The 18,592-nt window shown below is 36.7% G+C and overlaps 1 protein-coding gene across 1 annotated transcript; it reads left to right on the top strand.

Annotated features, from left to right (window-relative positions):
- Nucleotides 1–1,341: 1,341 nt before the first annotated feature.
- On the top strand, nt 1,342–16,663 carry LOC146527037 (uncharacterized). The gene is made up of 11 exons (XM_085206738.1): nt 1,342–2,147; nt 2,318–2,381; nt 2,512–2,603; nt 3,976–4,057; nt 5,036–5,195; nt 5,900–5,968; nt 6,390–6,464; nt 7,005–7,119; nt 13,552–13,794; nt 14,004–14,171; nt 14,690–16,663. The coding sequence occupies exons 1-10, from the start codon at nt 1,856–1,858 to the stop codon at nt 14,162–14,164; spliced, it is 1,353 nt and encodes a 450-aa protein (XP_085062864.1). The 5' UTR covers nt 1,342–1,855; the 3' UTR covers nt 14,165–14,171; nt 14,690–16,663.
- Nucleotides 16,664–18,592: the final 1,929 nt, after the last annotated feature.

Raw genomic sequence — 18,592 nt, 5'->3', positions numbered from 1 at the left:
TGAAAAACATTATTATTATTTGGATAGCTCCAAAATGCATGCAATCGCTTTTAAATCTGCTTTCCTATAGGGCCAGACGCAGAATTGAAGCATTCTCTCATCCAGCTCCGAACAGCATTAGGGCGTTGGCTCTCCGGTCGAGGTCTCAAGCAGCACCCATCAATAGGTGCTTTGGAAGAATGATCATTGACAAATCTGATCCATACACCCTTGTCTAGGTCTAAATTCTCCTTGGGCCTCCCACTACAGCCTTTCGGATCCAGCCAAGCTAACCAAACTGATAGCCATTCATACAAAGACATGATGACTACATCTTGCCAATCGTCCGTGACCTCCACTAATTTCCAGCATAAATTGCACAAAATTCAGAACAAGTCCAAGACGCGTAGCCGCGTAAGATATTTAATAATTGCGGCAGTAGCTCCACCTGCACTCGCTGCCTTATCACATTTTAGACTTCGTGTTGCACTCGCAACTTCTTTTATACTAATTTCGTCATTAGCTACATCACGCTTCATTGATACTTGAGATATTCGCTGATACAGAGGCGTCGTAACATACATCTTGTAGAATTCCCCAATCACTGCAAAATGTATTGTTGTTCTGTTAAAATTTCAGTCTTTCAAAAGCACTCCTACCATTATACAAGTTAGCGAGCAACCTTGGAAAACATTAACTTAAGCTTCGAGTTTTCCCTGGAGTTGTTAGTTAGCCTTATTTCTTTTTTTATTTAGTTTTCACGGTTAATGAAGAATGCTTGCTATTTCAATCAATCCAATCTTGTTAAAACATCTTATATTTTGTTGACTGTAAATAAAATTATTTTTTTATTAAGTAAACTGAGAATAAATTTGCTATAAAATATTAATTTATAAAATATTCTATACTCCTTAAATAAGAAAATCCATTACTTATTACAATGATTTAGGCTGTAATTTGAGAGAACACAAAATTCACGCTGTTGTTTATCTGTTACATTTTCTATAATGTATATTATATAGTCTGTGCGTTCTAGTTTCTAATTTTCTATTGTATATCCTGGATAAATTTTTTATATTATTATTATTTCTTATATTATTATTATGTTTCTCTTTAACGATTCACGGGTTCAAAAGAACCTGGTCCTTTGGAAGGCTTGCATGGGGACACAGGTCCAACACGTAGAGGCCCCGAAGAGAATATACAAATGTTTTACTGTGACGCATCAGCCGGTATTATTATTATTATTTCTTATATTATTATTCTTACACTTTTGTCATTTGTGAATGTTGTATCTTGCAAGCACCCACAGAGCATATTTACGCAAGCACCCACAGAACACATTTACGCAAGCACCCTTTGGGTATATGTGTTCTGTGGTTGCAAGTGTCATTTATTGTCCTTTAGTCAAACTGTCATAAAAATTTTATTTCTTTTTTTACAATCCAGAGTGCTAAACAATTCCTGTAAATAATTTGATTAAATCAATATTTCTTCTTATTTTCTTAAGAGCTAGAATTTTATAGCCATTTTCCATATTATGCAGTCCATGAACAGTAGATGTGGTCAAAATGGCGGCCTGCCACCTATGTCGGGACAACTACAGAACCTATAAGTTTAAGTCAAACTGAAAATAAAAAAGATATATGGCGGAGTTTTATTTGGGGCACCTGCAATAAAAATACTCTTATGTAAATTTCGTCATGATCTTCATTATTAGGAAATTAAAAAAGTTTTAAAATTTTGTCACGATTATCAAAATCTACCTGCAAGTACACGTGAACATTGTACTTATCTACACACAATAAAAGAGGAAGAAAGTTTATTTTTTGTGACGGGACAACTACCGAGAGTACTTGCAGAGAGGCACATCAATATGTTAATCATAGCTCCTGAAACAACTGAAATTATTGTTGAAACTACTCCTGAAACTCAAATAGCTTTGCGTATACAAGTATCGCTCGTGGGACAGTCTCCTCCAGCTCCAGCGCTAGAGAGTGCGCCGCCTCTGCCTGCACCTGTGCTGCTACCCACAGGGGCACCACTGACACGACAGACACCGAATATGCTTCCAATACACAATAACTTATTACCGCCTCCACCTCCGCCGGCAGTACCTTCAACCACAGCAACAACAACAGCACAACTACGCGGACCAGCGTTCACTGGTAATTAATTATGTTGCCTTAGTGGATATATAACATTTGTAGCCTGTCCTCTTATCCTGATTTGTTTGCTTCACTATTTGCATGTTATATTGTGGACTATTTTACATATATGTTACACTTGACTATAGCTTTATATAAAAAACTTACAATACATTAATTATTGGTTACAGCACCGTCATCTCAAAACAATACAGTGTATGCAGAACCTGAACTGCCACCAACCGTTCTTCACAGGTAAATAAAATTCTTAACTTTTACTATGTTAGTATATAAAAAAAATATTTAAAGCGAAAACATAGCGAAGGATAAGAACTTGGCCAAAAAAATATTATATATATGAATCTGGATGTGTGTGGTTTTTTAGATTTGATGCTAGTCGCCCACCTCCACCAATACCAGCACATGCTCAAACTAAAAATGGTTCTCGTAAAAGAGCATCTTCAAAAGAAACTGACGGTAAGATTATTTTTATTTTACTAAATAAATTCATTTGAATGTGGAATTATCAAATATCATCACAGACAAGTGACATACACACCCTCTTTAATGCTAAGCGATATAAGAAAGTAAAGTTGATAAGTTAAGAGAAAAATATTATAAGGAAAAATAAAAGCTTTAGCGAATAAAAAATTTAAAAATATAGTCTTGCTGTTTAAAGTGAATACAATTGCTGTTACATTTTTAAAAAATAATATTTTATGTTTGCTTGAAAACTTTAAATAAATTATGCATTTGCTAATTATAAGATTAGATAAATAAAGAAATTCCATCATTTAAAGTTAATTTTTAAAGTTAGTTATATTGAAATAATTAATTTTGACATTCATGTTACACAAAAAAGACATGAAAAACGTAACTATTGTTACGTTTTTCATGTTTTTTTTTTTATGTGTAAATATTTATAAATATGTATTGTATAAAAAAATATTTAAAATATATTTTTATATATGTTAAACACTATTTCAATAAAGTCAAGGTCAAATAATTTTATTCAAAATAAAACGTTACATGCTTAATTTTTTGAACATTAAATAATCTACCAGTAGTTACCGAAGAAGAACCGGTGCAAGAACCTCAGGGAGACTTTTTGTTTTTAAAAAAACCAATTATATACATCTTAAAATTTCTGACTAATAATACTTTGAAACAAACTGAAACAGATATGATCTGTGAACATAATATTGCATATTTAATTTATTTAAATGAAATTTTAATTAGTTTTTATCTATTAATAGAATTTCTGGTATTGAAAGGTGTTGTGGGCGGTAGTGATCACTTCACCATCATGTGACCCGAATGCTTTTCCATAAAAAAAGCATTAACATTTAACTATATATGGAATTAAGAAAAAAATCATACATGCTATTAAAAGTTGGCTAAAATAAAATTTTTCTCTAATGTAAAATATATTTTTAATATTCATCTGAAATATATTTTTTAAAACATAAAAATATACAATGCAATTTAAAAATATAATGTTCATAACCATCCAGAAAAAAGAATGTACAGGTAAATAAAGAAGATTAGGTATAGAAAAATATTATTTAATAGACTAACTAAAATAAAACAAAGCAATTAATTTTCATTTTTCCTTTATAATATTGCCTTTTAAATATTATTTTACATACATAAAAATATTAAGAAATTTAATCTAAACTTACTACTTAAATATTAAAAAACTATTGCAACAGCTTTGTAACATTCAAAATTATTATTAACCATAACCGAAATCACGGAAAATGGCCATAAATTTGTGGTTTTCTTTTTCTTATTTTGTGAATTACATAACTGTTGTGTATGGCTTGGCGAACTTTGATTTTGTTCTCAGCTCCACACAACAAAATCAAGAAAACGGAGGAGAGGATAGATGCACATGTTCACTGTGAAAAGTGTGTTCAAGGCGAAATCAGGTTAAGTAACATACCAAAATTATTCTATATTATTTGATGTTTTATGAGTTTTTTATACAAGCTGTATTATATGTTTATTCGACGATTTATAAATGCTTATTGGCCGATTCATAAATGGTTATGGTCTATTTGAATAAAGAATTTATGAATTGACAATTGAACAAGATCTGTCTGGAGTATTTTGTGTTCTGCAAAGCGTATCACGTAACAAAAATATTTCTTATATTAGCGAATTTTTAGAATTAATATATAAGAAGCTTCTGATAATTCCCAACAAAATAAATTCGCATTTCTGTCTTCGTCATATTAATAACAAATAGGCTATGCGAAGAGGTACACAATATAAATTTAACATACACTATGAAACAAAAATACCTTCACCTCAAGCTTTTGCCTAAATAGAGAATGCAGATTGATTGTATTTTTATAGACGCTAATTAAAATACAAAAAAAAAGTTTAAATAAAAAAAATATTATTAGGCCAAGCTTAGTATTCTTTTCAAGATTACTAAAGTGATAATAATATGTAGAAATACATAATGTTGATGTGCACTTGTAAGAAAGAAGTTGATTGTTACACATTTATAGTAAATTATATTTTGAAAAAGTAACTGTTGAGTTTCTTACCAACTCTTCTCACAAGAACAGCCTTTCTAGCTGGTGGTACCTTACTGGTAATATAACTTGATTCGTAAGTGCTTGTATGGCCTAATTGAAAAAAAATATTTCAGCTCATTGTCCAAAGATACGTGAAAATTATAGAAAACGACTTAAATGTAATTGTGGTTAATTTATGAGTAATAAAAAAAATACTTAGAAATTTTAACGTGATCGTAATTGCGCGGCGATTTCAGTGTTATCACATCATCGATCATCTCGCTGCTACAATAAATTTTAAAATGATTTCATCAGGTACCGCACATATATGGTTTATAAATAAATATAGATCATATTTTAAATATTATTTTATAATTTTAGGGTGGAGTCGTTGAGAGAAAAAATAAAACGGTTGCAGAGAGATGAAGAAAATGAAGCACTTGCTCTCAAGCAAATGTTACTGCAATACCAGAATAAAAAAGACTTACTGAAAACACTTGTTAATGAAGATTTGTATAATTTAATAGATGAATATATAGAGGTATTTATATTCTATATTTACTTGTAAAAAAATAAATTATACTAATGACGCCAGTCTTGCGCAAGAGTACATGCGTGTGACTACGCGTGACTGGTTGTGGGTTCGACTCCCACTCGAGGAAGTGAGATGTTTAATATTTTCGTTTTTTCGCTGTGGTATTGTGGAAAGGCGCGACGTTGAGGTCCGCCACTCAATACGCAATGTCAATGCGGAGCAAAGAATCTTAATACTAAGCTCCCTCTGCCTACTCAAGTACTATTTTTTGCTCCTTATTTTCCTAATAACTGCCAAAATAACAAATCAAACCCAAACTCCATATTATTTAATACTTCAGTGGTGTTGGGTGTGAGCATAGAAACTTTCCAGTTTTATAACGTAACGAAGATATAGCTTGGCTTGGCTTAATCCATTAATGAATGAAAGAATAATACAACTGAATTCAGATGTTCCAAGTTTAAAGAGTGGCAAAGAATGGAATATCAAATGAGTGCGCAATAATGACTGAATGGATTTGGATGAATTTGATAGTCATAAGGTTATAACATCCAATAATCTATAAGGGTCTGTGATTAACTCATCCCAAGCTTTTTATTTAATTGGCATAAAAATATTTTAAACATATATTTAAGCATTTTTTAAGAGACTTAAGTCTAAAGTAGTGTTTTACAACACTATTATATTACTAATTCAATATTTTTTCATAGAAAAGTGTATCAGATTCGGAGGTCCATGATGTCCTGGCACAACATAATCAATCCTGTACAACCCTTCCTGTAAGTTTGACATTTTCATAGAATATTCCTATAAATTATAACGTAATATCTGGTATACTAAATGAAATATAAGTTTCAGTTTGAGTCATTATGCTCTTATAGAAACATAAATATATATATATTACATGTTGAAAAAATTTTTCATAATTTTTTCTTTGCCCCATTTACGATGTTGTTTATTACACAAAAAGTACTAATAATACAACAAAACAATATATGATGTTAAACTTTGAAAACTTAATGTAGTAAAATAATATTTGATTGGATCGAACCCACAACCAGTCGCGTTTACGGTTATACAATTGTGCCCCTGCGCCATGACTGCCTTCGAAAGTTGAAGATAAATTTGTTATTAGTAGAAATAAACTTATATCTAATTAATTTTGTTGCAAACTGTATTATCTAAATTTTCTACTTATAGGGTATGTCTGCAGTCCCTAAACAATTTCTGCTGCAACTTCTTGATTACTTATCTGGAGATTGCAATTTTAAATCGGTAAGTATTTTGCATGATTTTGTAATCACTTATGAACTCCACAAAAGAATTAAATTTTGAGGGTTACAATTTTTTTTATTATAATTAAATAATAATAAATCAATAATCATCATAAATTTCATTCAGTAATTAAATGTTACATATATACTCTAATTTAGTTGAAATGTAGAAAAACAAGACAACTATATAGCAGAGGTGAGCGTTGGCAGCCATACTAGTGTAAACTGTGTCCTGGCTGCCAGCATCTTTGCCCCATAAGACACTATTTCGAGGACAAACGTGAAAATACTCACCAATTACATATTATTATGTTGACATTAACAAAAAAAAGCAATATAACAAAAGGTTTAAATTAATTATTGAAAAAGAAAGGAAAATAATTAGATTCTATATTTTTACCACATGTTAAATGTGTGTGTGTGTGTGTCATGAATGTAACTCAGCTACAAAGAATATTCTCCTTATCCATGTAGGACAATTTCTGCAGCCAGGAATTAATAACTTTATTATTATAATAATATTTGTTGTGTTTAAATTCAGGTGCCGTCGTCAACGATGAGGCTGGATGAGACGCTTACGGCGCTACGACACACCAACACTGCACCTGTCAACAAGTCTGGTGTTCTGCAAGCCTTTCTGGACATATTAAAACAATGTTAGTATGTATACATACACTCATACAGTAGTTAACAAGGTCAATACGTTATTGGATTTTTAGGACCAGATTATGTAGGATTTTTACCCACTAAAACCCCTGCGGCTGAGGACTTCGACACTATGGGAGGACCCGAGAAATTGGTAGAACCGCGTCCGTAGTCCTCAGATGACGCGCTCCTCTACGGAGCTCTCTTTTATTTTAAAATTAAATTCACCAATAGACCAGAATAGGGTGCGCAGATTCCCCACACTGCACACCAATGGTCTAATCTTATTCATTGAGGACCAGGGGGACCAGGACGATTGGCCCTCTCCCGTTCTCGTCCAGCAGCCTCCTTCTGTGACATGACCGTCTCACAGAAAGTGACTACGGCTGTCCACGCTGATTCCCTGCGCAACATTTTTCTTATAAGCACAGGAAGGGAAAGATTACGTCCAACTTCCTGCACTAAAGCCCGCCTTTCCGTGTCCCACGTGGTACACGATTCAAGGGTATGTTGGGCAGTATCAGAATCTCTGTCACAGTGGAGACAAATCGGAGATGTCTGACGTCCGATCTTAAACAAATAATCACCAAAGCAACCGTGCCCGGTGATTATCTGTGTAAGACGGTACGTATCTCCACTTTTTCGTCTCATCCAAGCCTCGAAGGAAGGAAGTATCGCTTGAACGACACGCTTGCGAGCATAGCGCTCTTCGCAAAGCCGTGTACGCCACATCTGGAATGCAACATCGCTTTCCCGTCGTCTGATATCAAATGTGCTCAGAGGTGAACATCCAGCTGTCTCTCGAATCCGACTGTATATTCTCGCATTCATAGTTGCCAGAATATCTAAAGGCGGAAAACATACCAGTAATGTAGTTGCCTCATAGGATATCGTACGGTAACCACGTACTATTCTAATAGCCACTCTGCGCTGTAGACTATAAATTTTAGTTCTACAGCGCCGAATTGACAGTCTGTGGGACCAGACAGGTGCACCATAAAGGATCATTGATCGAACAACACCAGCATAAAGCAAACGAACTTCCTCTGTCGGTCCTCCAAGATTAGGTAGTAGACTGTGCAGAGCACCCACTACTTTGTCTATTCGAGGGACTAGGCGGTCAAAGTGTTCTTCAAATCTCCAGTGACTGTCTAAAGTGAGCCCTAAGTATTTCATATGCCGACCGACGTGAACCTGATGATCACCTACACGAACATACGTGTCAGGTGGATCCCTACCTCTCAGCAGCTTGTGAAACCATAATGCTTCAGTCTTGTGAGCCGCTATGCGCAATCCCAAGTCATATATTTTTGTGACGATCATTTCAACACCGATCTCTGCAAGCCTTTTAGTATCCTCAAAAGTAGGCCCAGTTGCCAACACCAACGTGTCATCTGCGTAACAAATAACTTCGACATCCCTAGGAAGTACTACACGTAAAACAGCGTCGTAGGCAAGGTTCCATAAAAGTGGCCCTAGGACAGATCCTTGCGGAATCCCACAAAACATTCTTCTATGGATTCTGTAACCGTTTTGATTCGTGTATGAAATGTATCTATCTCGCAAATAATTCCCAATAATCGCCCGCAGGTACACGGGCATCTGATGGTAATTTAGTGACTCGCTAATCGTATCCCAAGGGATAGAATTAGAAGCATTGACAATATCCAAGCTTACCGCAAGAGATATTCTACCCTGGGATGCAGCTTCCATTGTAAGAGAGCGGAGACGCAGAATAGCCTCCATAGTTGAGCGCCCCTGTCGAAAACTAAACTGATTATCGGATATATTAGGACCGTCGCATGAAAGATGTTCATTGAGGCGATTGGCAATAATCCGCTCAAAGAGCTTACCAACCTCGTCTAGTAAGCATATGGGGCGATACGAAGAGGGTGCACCCTGGTTACTAGATTTCTTCTTAAGAAGCACCAAATTTGCCTCTTTCCAGGCCCTAGGGAATGTAGCAGAACGAAGACAACTGTTAAATAGTATTCTTAGCCTGCTTCCCAGGGCGGGTAGGGCCAAAACCCTAGTAGGGTATACCATCAGGACCTGGTGCAGTACTACGAGCACTGAGACGGCGTACAACTTGCTTCATTTCCAGGTCAGTTACGCACAACTCGTCAGACCAAGCCAGAGGAAAGAACACCACTGGAGAATGTGACCGGATCACAGGGAACAGAGTATTAATTACACTTCTTAACAGATCCGTGTCTAGAGTTTCTGTCAAAGGCGGCATCCATGGTCGTAGTTTGCCCAGAACCATACGGTATGGGCGCCCCCATGGATCTCGATCCAAACCATCAAGGAGCTCTCTCCAGGACCGCGCTTTTGCCTCTGAAATGGCCACTTGAAGCGCCTCTGTGGCCTCTCGGTACGTCTCATAATCGCGGCTTGTCTCTTCTGGGGTGACTCGCTGACGTCTTCGGCTCTTGGTGTACTGACGCCTAGTACGTAAGCAAGACTCACGTAGCTGGGCGATCTCCGATGACCACCAGTATTTTGCTCTATAGTTGACGTGTTTGATTCTGGGCATCGCCGCGTCACAAATCCACACCATTGTATTCCTGAACCAAGCCACTTCACTCTCGGCGTCGACAAAAGCTTCTTCAGTATTTTCTGGCCAAGAAGCAACAATGGCAGCAGCTTGGAAATAATCCTTATTTAGCCTCTTAAGAGACCATCGATGCAATGCACTGCCTGCTCTACGTAAATAATTAGAGCGGTTGAATTCGCGACGGATGGACACGTCGAAAATTATATGGCGGTGGTCAGAAAGCGTTACCAGTTCTTCTGCTACACGCCAATTCGACAGGAAGCGAATGGCTGCAGGAGTTGCCCAAGTTAGATCCACGATGGACTCTCCTTGCCACCGCACACAAGTGCTTTCTGTCCCTCGGTTTAAAAGCCGTAAATCTAGACTTGCTGCCCATTCAAGAGTTATTTCTCCTCTTGCGTCATCTCTATTATTTCCCCACGCCCTAGCATGGGCATTAAAGTCTCCCAAGACAATCAACGGACGGGGTAGGCATCTGTGAACGCAGCTGACCAGTCTATCCAGATACTCCTCGTAATCGGAAAGAGGTATGTTAGGGGAGATATAACACCCTACTACTGCCAAAATACCCCACTATACTGCTACATATCCTTGACCTTTTTCTAGAAGTGAACAAGGTGGAACACGTTCTCCAGCACCCCAAAATATACCTACAGTACCTAATTCATCCCCAAACCAGCGAGGGTGATTGGGTATATTGTATGGTTCTGCAACCACAGCAAGCCCAACAGACCACTCCCTAATACTCTGCATAAGGAGATGCTGAGCATTACGGCAGTGATTTATGTTGGCTTGGAAAACTCGTATGGGTGTCATTGTTAAGCCTCCATTATCTCTTACTGCCTGGACTCCGATGATAAAGTCGTAGTCTGGGCCTTCGTCATATTGGTAGCCACTGAGGTCCCCATTTTTCTCTGCTTTTTATTTGGCGGACAGCATAGTTTAGTGCCCATTCTATGGTCTGCACGTCTTCCGAGATCCGCACAAATAAGACATTTTGGTGATTTCGCACTACAGGTTCTGGCTTTATGACCAGGCTCACCACATGTAAAGCAACGGTCGCTCCTATCGACTCCACTAGAACACATTCGTCCAACGTGACCCTTTTCAAAACACCGAAAGCACTGCAGAGGTCTTGGTTTTAAATGCTCAACTCGGGCGGAAAGCCAACCTACTCGTAGTTGCGCTAACTCTGCCAATTTTCGGACAGCAGACAGGGGGCATCGCACCCAAACAGTCCCCAGAGAGGAGGATGACCGACGAATCTCACCAACCTTCACGTTTTCCACTAAACAACCTCCTGACTCAGCGATCGCTAATGCAACTTCTTGTGGGGTTACAGCGTCGTCCAAATCCAAAATGCGCAATTCACCCATTTTGTTTGGACGAGCTATCTTCACACCTAGATCAGCAAGCTCGTTACGCATCTTATTTGCCAGTAGGTCGGCTTTGGATTCATTATCTTCGCCACCTATTGTCAGCATTAATCCTCCAGTCAAAGCCCTCTTTGCTTTGACATTGTCGATCCTAAGGTCACTCAAGCGAATCTTACTTTTCGCTGTTGTCATCACTTCGGTATATGTTAAGGTTGCTCCTTCGGGTACCGTAACAGAAATTGCTGCAGAGGTAGGTAGTCTAGGTAACTGCCGATTTTGAGTCTTTGGGCGCTTATTTGGTCTTCGGCTCTGTTCTTTATTTTTTTTAGGATATGTCTTCTTCTTAGTCACGACAGTGACTAAGAAGAAGACACGCCCAAGTTTGGGTAGAAGGCTGTGAAGTTGGTGTCTGCATATCTTGAGGAACGGACACTGGTGGTAGATCAACAACGGGAGGGTGTATAGACCTTTTCGACCCACTTTTTTTCCTATTTATAGAACTTGGCTGAATATCCGCATGTTCTACATCGGCATCAACAGTTACTGGAGCTTGTCTGGCAAGAGTAGTTTGCCTTAAGGGAGGCCTAATAGCTCTATCAGGAAAAATCTCTGCTTTAAACGCTGCCAACTTTTGCTCTATCAACATCCCTATTTGCTCCATAAGCCTGGATTCATCGCTTTTCTTTGAGCTTGAAGAGCGGGCAATATTCGGCGCAACATTTATTGGAGAAGCAGAAGCTGGGCGTTGTATAGACGAAACCTTGCTACTCGTAGATTGGGTACACACGTTTGTGGCAATCGAGCTATTTTGAGTTTGAAGAGAATGTAACTCCTCTGAGAGTTTGTTGAATTTCGTCTCCATATTGCAGATCTGTGCACGCAATTCACCATTCTCTCGCTCTAACCTAGCTATATTTTCGTCAACAGGTATACTTTTTCTTGGAATGCTGCTTCTACAGTAATCGCTGCTAAGCGTAGGCTGTGAACGAAGCTACCTTTTAAATTACGAGAGCGATCCGTAACTTTTTCTACAGCTAATAGGTTATTTTTCACGCATTCACTAAGTTCACATGTCGCCTTTGTTTGCATTTCTTTAGTCAGCTCGCTGACTGTTGGAAGATTTTTCTTTGCTTTAGTAGCTACTGGAGGAACAGAGGTGATAAATAACTCTTCCTCCGTATCTATGGAATCCTCAGTAGCCGTTCGTCGAGAGTCCATATCAAATGAACCTAGCTGGGAAAAATCACTATCAGTCTCCCCGGCGAGTGACCCCACCGATACGTTTGCAACTAAAGCAGGATCGTTTTCTTCCTTTCTTCCGGTCTTCCTCCTCTTCCTTTGCGACTTTTAGGCACTTTAGGCGGTGCCATTGCCTTACAACTTGAGGCTGAATCTGACTCTGCCCCTTTTCTCCTTGGTAAGGAACGTTTACGAGCCTTAGTTCTTCCTAACGTCATAGGGGTAGTGCTCTCTTTCTCCCTATGGGTATTGGATGTGGTCTGGGCATCAATTGCCTCAACATTACAAAACTCTCCAACTTCTTCTATTCTTGGCGTCGGATTCGACGCAATGGCATCAGGTGCCCCCCCAGATTCGCGGGGCAGACAGAACCCAAAGGTTCTGTGGAGGATTCTCCGGCTGCGGAGCAGCTGGTACCTCCCTGAGGTAGTGAATTATTTTCTTTTGCCATATCATTTATTCCTTTTATAGGGTGAGGTCCCTTTTAAGCGCTAGGAACCAGATACCCTCTGGCCATGCATCTCCTCGGCACGCGAGACCTTGAGACTCAGGGTAATTTTTTTTTTAACGAGGTAGTCTTCCTCTAAATCCCAGCAGACACTTCTGCTTGATTGCCATAGGGCTGCTCTCACAGTCAACTCTGCTAGTCAGAGAAGTACCAGGAGCGAGCCAAATGACAAGATCCCAATCCCATCAATACAAGAGCGCCCATATTCTGGATTACCCCCTGCCAGTCGTTCGCCATGACCTGCAACCGCAATTCAAAATGAAAAGCGAAGCCTTAAGATTGAAGATAATTGAGGCCGTCGTGGCGCAGGGATGTGGCGCCTGATTGTAAATGCGACAGTTCTCACTCAGGCAAATTAAATTATTTTTATATCCACGCTCAGGTCCAAAAACAATGCGATGCTAAAGTGAAATGTTGTGTTCCACCAGTCAAATCGTAACGTCGCTAACCACATGTCTAAAGTATAGACTATAAAACTGATCAGGTTCTCGTCTTCGGTCTTCTGTGTGACACCCATCGAGTATACTTATACATGTATACTATATAGATTCTTGTTTATTATAGTTCAGTTTTCATTATTTCATATCTTCTATTTATTTTTGCGACATTCGAGTGTTTATAGTATATTCTTTTTTAAATGTTTATTTAAGAAATTAGTAAATAATACTTGATTAAATATAACTTTGATAAAAATTTATTATGATATATTTTTGATTAAGCAGTTTTACATATATTTTAAAATATACTCTTTTACACTACTTAGCAAAAGCAAAACCAGAACAAGGGTCTGCAAGTGATTTCACATCAAATATGTACAACCATGCGGCCCACAACAGCAACACAAATGGCTGCCATCAGCTTACTAACGAGATGAGACAGAACACTCCAATGCACATGACAGCGCCGCCGCCCACGTATCAGTACGCGGGCGCTCCCCATATCCCCCCGCCCCCCATAGCTCCCGCCGGAGCGTACTACTTTCCGCCGTATCATCCAATCCCCAACGGTATGTATATAAAGTAGCAGACCAACTAATTATACATATCTAGTATCTATAGTAAAAAGGAAAATTTATTTTTATAACTTGGATACAAAGATTGACGATTCTCAAATGCTTGTTAATTAATGTTAATTTTCCGTGATTATACAATTTCATTTCACTTATTGCAAGTGATAGACGCGTTATTAATTTATTGCGATAATGATAACTTCCAGTGAGTATGCCGCCGCCGCCGCCCGCGCCGCTATCCGCGCCGCCGTCCGCGCCGCCATCCGCGCCGTCGTCCGCGCCTCCGTCCGTGCCGCTGTCCGCGTACCCCTCCTACCACGCGGGCCCCTCGAGCTACGCGTCGGAGTTCTACCAACAGCAACAATAGCATTATGGTAATACTATTACATTTGAAATTTTATCTAGGGTGGGAGCGTCTGCGCTCCTTTTACGCGAGCAGCATATAGGGAAAAATATTTTAAACCCATGCCTAAAATAATTAATCAAGATTCATCAACAGTTAGACAGGATTTATTTCGTTTAGCTATTTTTATCCATACTTAATAACTTATGACGCAGTTACGAATAGATACCAATAACGTATACACCTACTACTAGAAAAATACTACTAAACGTTGCCGATATGCCGCTGACATTGTCAAAAAACATACCAAATCGAGATAGGGATATTTTCTGTTCTATTTTACGCAATTACCCATTTTCAATAATAAACCTAAACCACGTTCAGGGTTCAACTTTACCGCCAATACCTAAGACTCGATTTCGTAAATGAAGCGTGTGCGGCGTTGTCGCCTTGGTTTGGTCACTTGGTCACGTAACTCACAAGCGTCCCGCTTGTAAAGTTCCGTTACATACTTTATATATTGAATGTCACAAATATTCCTCTTTGCAGAATCTCAATCAGCGGGCGTCTTCGGCAACAGGAGCGCCGTGCGAGCTGCTTGCGATACAATATCGTCGGTAGCAAAGAGTGGGACAGTTTACAAAATGAAATGTGTCTTGCAATGGGAACAGGACGTTCACGTTATTCCCGAATTAATATTATTTCTCGCATAATATTCCACGCATTAGTAGTGCAGAACAGAATAATACTGTGTGAAATAAAGTTAATTTACATTTAAAATAGGTAGATTTAAATATAAGATGACTCCAGATTGTGTTGTGTATTAGATATTAAGTAGTTAGGTACATAGTAATAGATAAAAGTAAAAAAATATTACTGATATTATTTTTGGAGTGCTAAATAATATAGTATCACTAGACTGTTATCAATATATCAACTTTACAATCTGTAGCTGAAAATCAACTTACTTAACGTGCCTTTATTTAATCTAAAACTTAAATTTACTGAATTGCTTTAAAATATTGACATAGATGTTTTGTTACCTGTTTTATCTTAAATATTTAGATTTGGTAAAATATTATTGACATGAACCGTTCACTGCACAAATTGTTTAACTTTTCTTAGAATGGAGAAAAAAAAATGTTGTTACCAATTTTCCATACAAATATTGTTTTGTTTTATTTTACGGTTTTGTTGTTTTGTATTATTATTTATTAGTATTAAGTGTATAACCTAATTTTTTAGGCCACTAATTCAAATAACTAATAGTTGAAATACAAATATGCTTCGTTAGCCTATATTGTTTGGAAACGATTTTATTACACACAGAGTGCATTTACACAGATTTTTTTTTTTCAAAAAGTGGAGTTACTCAATGTGTGCAATGAATGGAATATTATGATTCTTATTTAATTGTTTTTAGTCAATGTACATTTGAGGCGGCGTTTAAATATAAGCATAACATACAAGGAATAACATATAAGGAATAACATATAAGGAATAACATATAAGGAATACCATACAAGGAATACCATACAAGGAATAACATATAAGTAATAACATATAAGGAATACTATACAAGGAATATATTTTTATTTTACATGCTTTTATAATAATACATTAAATCTTTTGGTAAATATTATTATGACAATCTATCATTACCAAACACTGAAAACACCAACCACCCGAAGTTGTTATAAAATCTAAATAACTTAATAATTTTATAATTTTTAAAGTAATGTTTAAATCTTATTGACGTATTTTTGTCATTACACAGAAAATTTGTGCAACATTTTTTTTATATATATAATGCCGTTTTACTAGACAGAAAAATGTCTATTGACTATTATGGCACATATAGACTGTACTGCCACCTATTGGGCTCAATAATTGTTAAAACAGAACAATCTTATACATTTTTATAGTATTCACATTTTTTTATCTCCTATTGAAAGTCTATTTTATATTTTAGCATTTAGGTCTGACGATACATAAATAGAATGTAGATGATGAATTTTTTAAATTCTATTTTTAGAGTTTTATTTACTTAAACACAGACTAGGAAAAGGCATTTAAACGGCAATAGTATGATAAGAACAGCAGTTACGAGAGCTGCATTAGGAGAGTTAAGAGAATATATGCAATAAAAACTAAATCTAGAATCGCTCGGCTGCCTATCAGACGGACACATTATATATAATATCAAATATTTATTCCGCCTGTTGGTTGGTTGGTTTAGAAAGTTTTCAGTTTCGTGCAATTTCATCAAATGATTAATACAATCTGTGTATAATGTAGTTAATAGGTTTTTGTACAAAGATATACAAAATTGATCTCCAGGGCATTTGGCCTATATGTGCAAAGAATTGTTACTAGATATTGCTATATGGGTGAATGGATTATACTACTTTGATTTTGTTTCGTTTTACAAAAAAAATAATTTAATTAATGTATTCACATTGACATGTTTAAGCAATAAAGAATACCGGCTTTTATGAGGCCCTCACAATTGATACTCTAAAATGGTTTCATTTTTGCTCAAAATTGTTACAAATGTATACCTCCCTGACCTCCCTATTCCCAAGTGTATGTTTCTTATGTCACAATTTTTTTTGAGTTTCACGCTTTATCCCGCACACACAGCAGGGTTCGTAGAGGGAACCTAGTGTTAAGACACTCCGTTCCCCACTTTTCGCCGAATTTTGGAGGCATTGCGTGTTGAGTGGCGGAACTCAACGCCGCGATTTGCCTCGACACCAGAGCGAAGAAATGGAAATATAAACGTAAATAAATATTTCACTTCCTCGAGTGGGAATCGAACCCACAACCGTCGCGTTGCAGTCACACCCTTGTTCCGCTGCGCCACAACGGCCTAGCCTAGCTGTCTAACTGACTATTAAAATTAAACTATGATCAGATGGAAGACCTCTTGGATAACTAAATGAAGTTTTGAGATTAGACAAGAATAATGAAAATGGCACTAAATTACAAAGCATACGACACGCAACACTGGGTCTATCAACTGCCATACAAAAAAAATTACTTGCGAACAGCTATTGTTATGTTTGATTGTATACCTATTATCTTACACAAAATCCGTTAAAAATTTGGGTATTATCATGGATAACACTTTATCTTGGACATCGCATGTTTCAAATATTAGCCGTAAGATATTTGCCACAATGGGTTCTCTAAGAACATGGAAAAATGTTCTACCAATTAAAACAAAAATTTCATTAGCCGCTTCACTCCTTCCCATTATCAACTAAGCCGATTCCTGTTGCCTTGACTTATCACAAGTACACCTAGATAAATGCGAGCGCCTACAAAATCTGTGTATCAGATACATTTTTAATGTGAAAAAATTTGATCACATGTATATATTATCGTTATGTATGTAAGTAGTGTGTTTCGTAATGTAATGTATATGTTTTAACGTAATTCAGTGTATTAAGTAAATAATTCAGTAATTTAAGCGGGCGAAGCCACTACCGGGCCGCTAGTAGTATACAGAATGTATTCTGTGAAATGCTGTCACAGAGCGGTACCCTACACAAACAACAAAATATGTTTTTTTTTCCGTAATAATGTCTATGGTCAGTCATTTTCATAGTCATAAATATTTAGTAAATTTATATACATTATCTGTGATCAATTTGGTCTGTTGGACCTTGTTATTTTGTATACCAGGCCACACACGTACAATAATATTGTCAATAAATTGTCAATAAAACTTTTTTTTTCATTTTTCTCCACTTTTAGTATGTCAATTAATTATTATTTACTATTCTAAGATTGAAAAAAAAAATTCAAATTTTTAAGACCACATCTCAACTCTTTACAATTAAGCCCAAAAGTTTAAGTTTCCACAATCAATAAAGTAAGTGTATTATTCCTTATATTATTTATATATATAAATGCATCATTCATTATTACATATAATTGAAACGAGAATAACATATTGCTTATAGGTCTTAAATAAAAGTAATGCAATAGGAAATAGAATAATTCTATACAGTGTTGTTAATGCTATTTAACAGTACATTTTATATGGTAAACTCAATTTACAAATTAGTGCCATTACTATTGTCTAATTAAATTGATAGTAACATACTCTTATAATGTCCTAAAATAAGTATATGATAATAAATAGAAATATTCCGTATAGTTTTGCTGGTGCTGTTTAACAGGATATAATTTAATTAATTATTCCTGTTCACGAATGACCTCTGTTAGTTGTATTTTATTAAAATGATTAAACTCAGTTTTTTCTCATCCAGTCTTTGATATAAAAAATGATTGCCTTTTCTATTAAGTAAGCGAAGTTTGAAGTTTTAGATTTAATACGTCCGCACACAAATGAAGCTACTGACACTGAGCGACTGCGTCAGATTTTACGACGAAATATTGTCAATAATATTGTATAGTATGCTGGGCCATATATTAAACAAT

The sequence above is a fragment of the Heliconius melpomene genome, chromosome 21 (genome assembly GCF_056956725.1).
Source record: "Heliconius melpomene rosina isolate 202511_hmr_F chromosome 21, ASM5695672v1, whole genome shotgun sequence".
Classification (NCBI taxonomy): domain Eukaryota; kingdom Metazoa; phylum Arthropoda; class Insecta; order Lepidoptera; family Nymphalidae; genus Heliconius; species Heliconius melpomene.
The sequence above is the reverse complement of the archived record's forward strand: the minus strand, read 5'-3'. Positions and strand labels throughout refer to the sequence as shown.

What these genes read in the sequence shown, in the direction of transcription:
- LOC146527037 (XM_085206738.1), top strand. Translation starts at nt 1,856, where the DNA reads ATGTTAATCATAGCTCCTGAAACAACTGAAATTATTGTTGAAACTACT. An exon ending in TAATAGATGAATATATAGAG is followed by an intron (nt 5,196 to 5,899) that starts GTATTTATATTC and finishes ATTTTTTCATAG; the next exon opens with AAAAGTGTATCAGATTCGGA. An exon ending in AATCCTGTACAACCCTTCCT is followed by an intron (nt 5,969 to 6,389) that starts GTAAGTTTGACA and finishes TTCTACTTATAG; the next exon opens with GGTATGTCTGCAGTCCCTAA.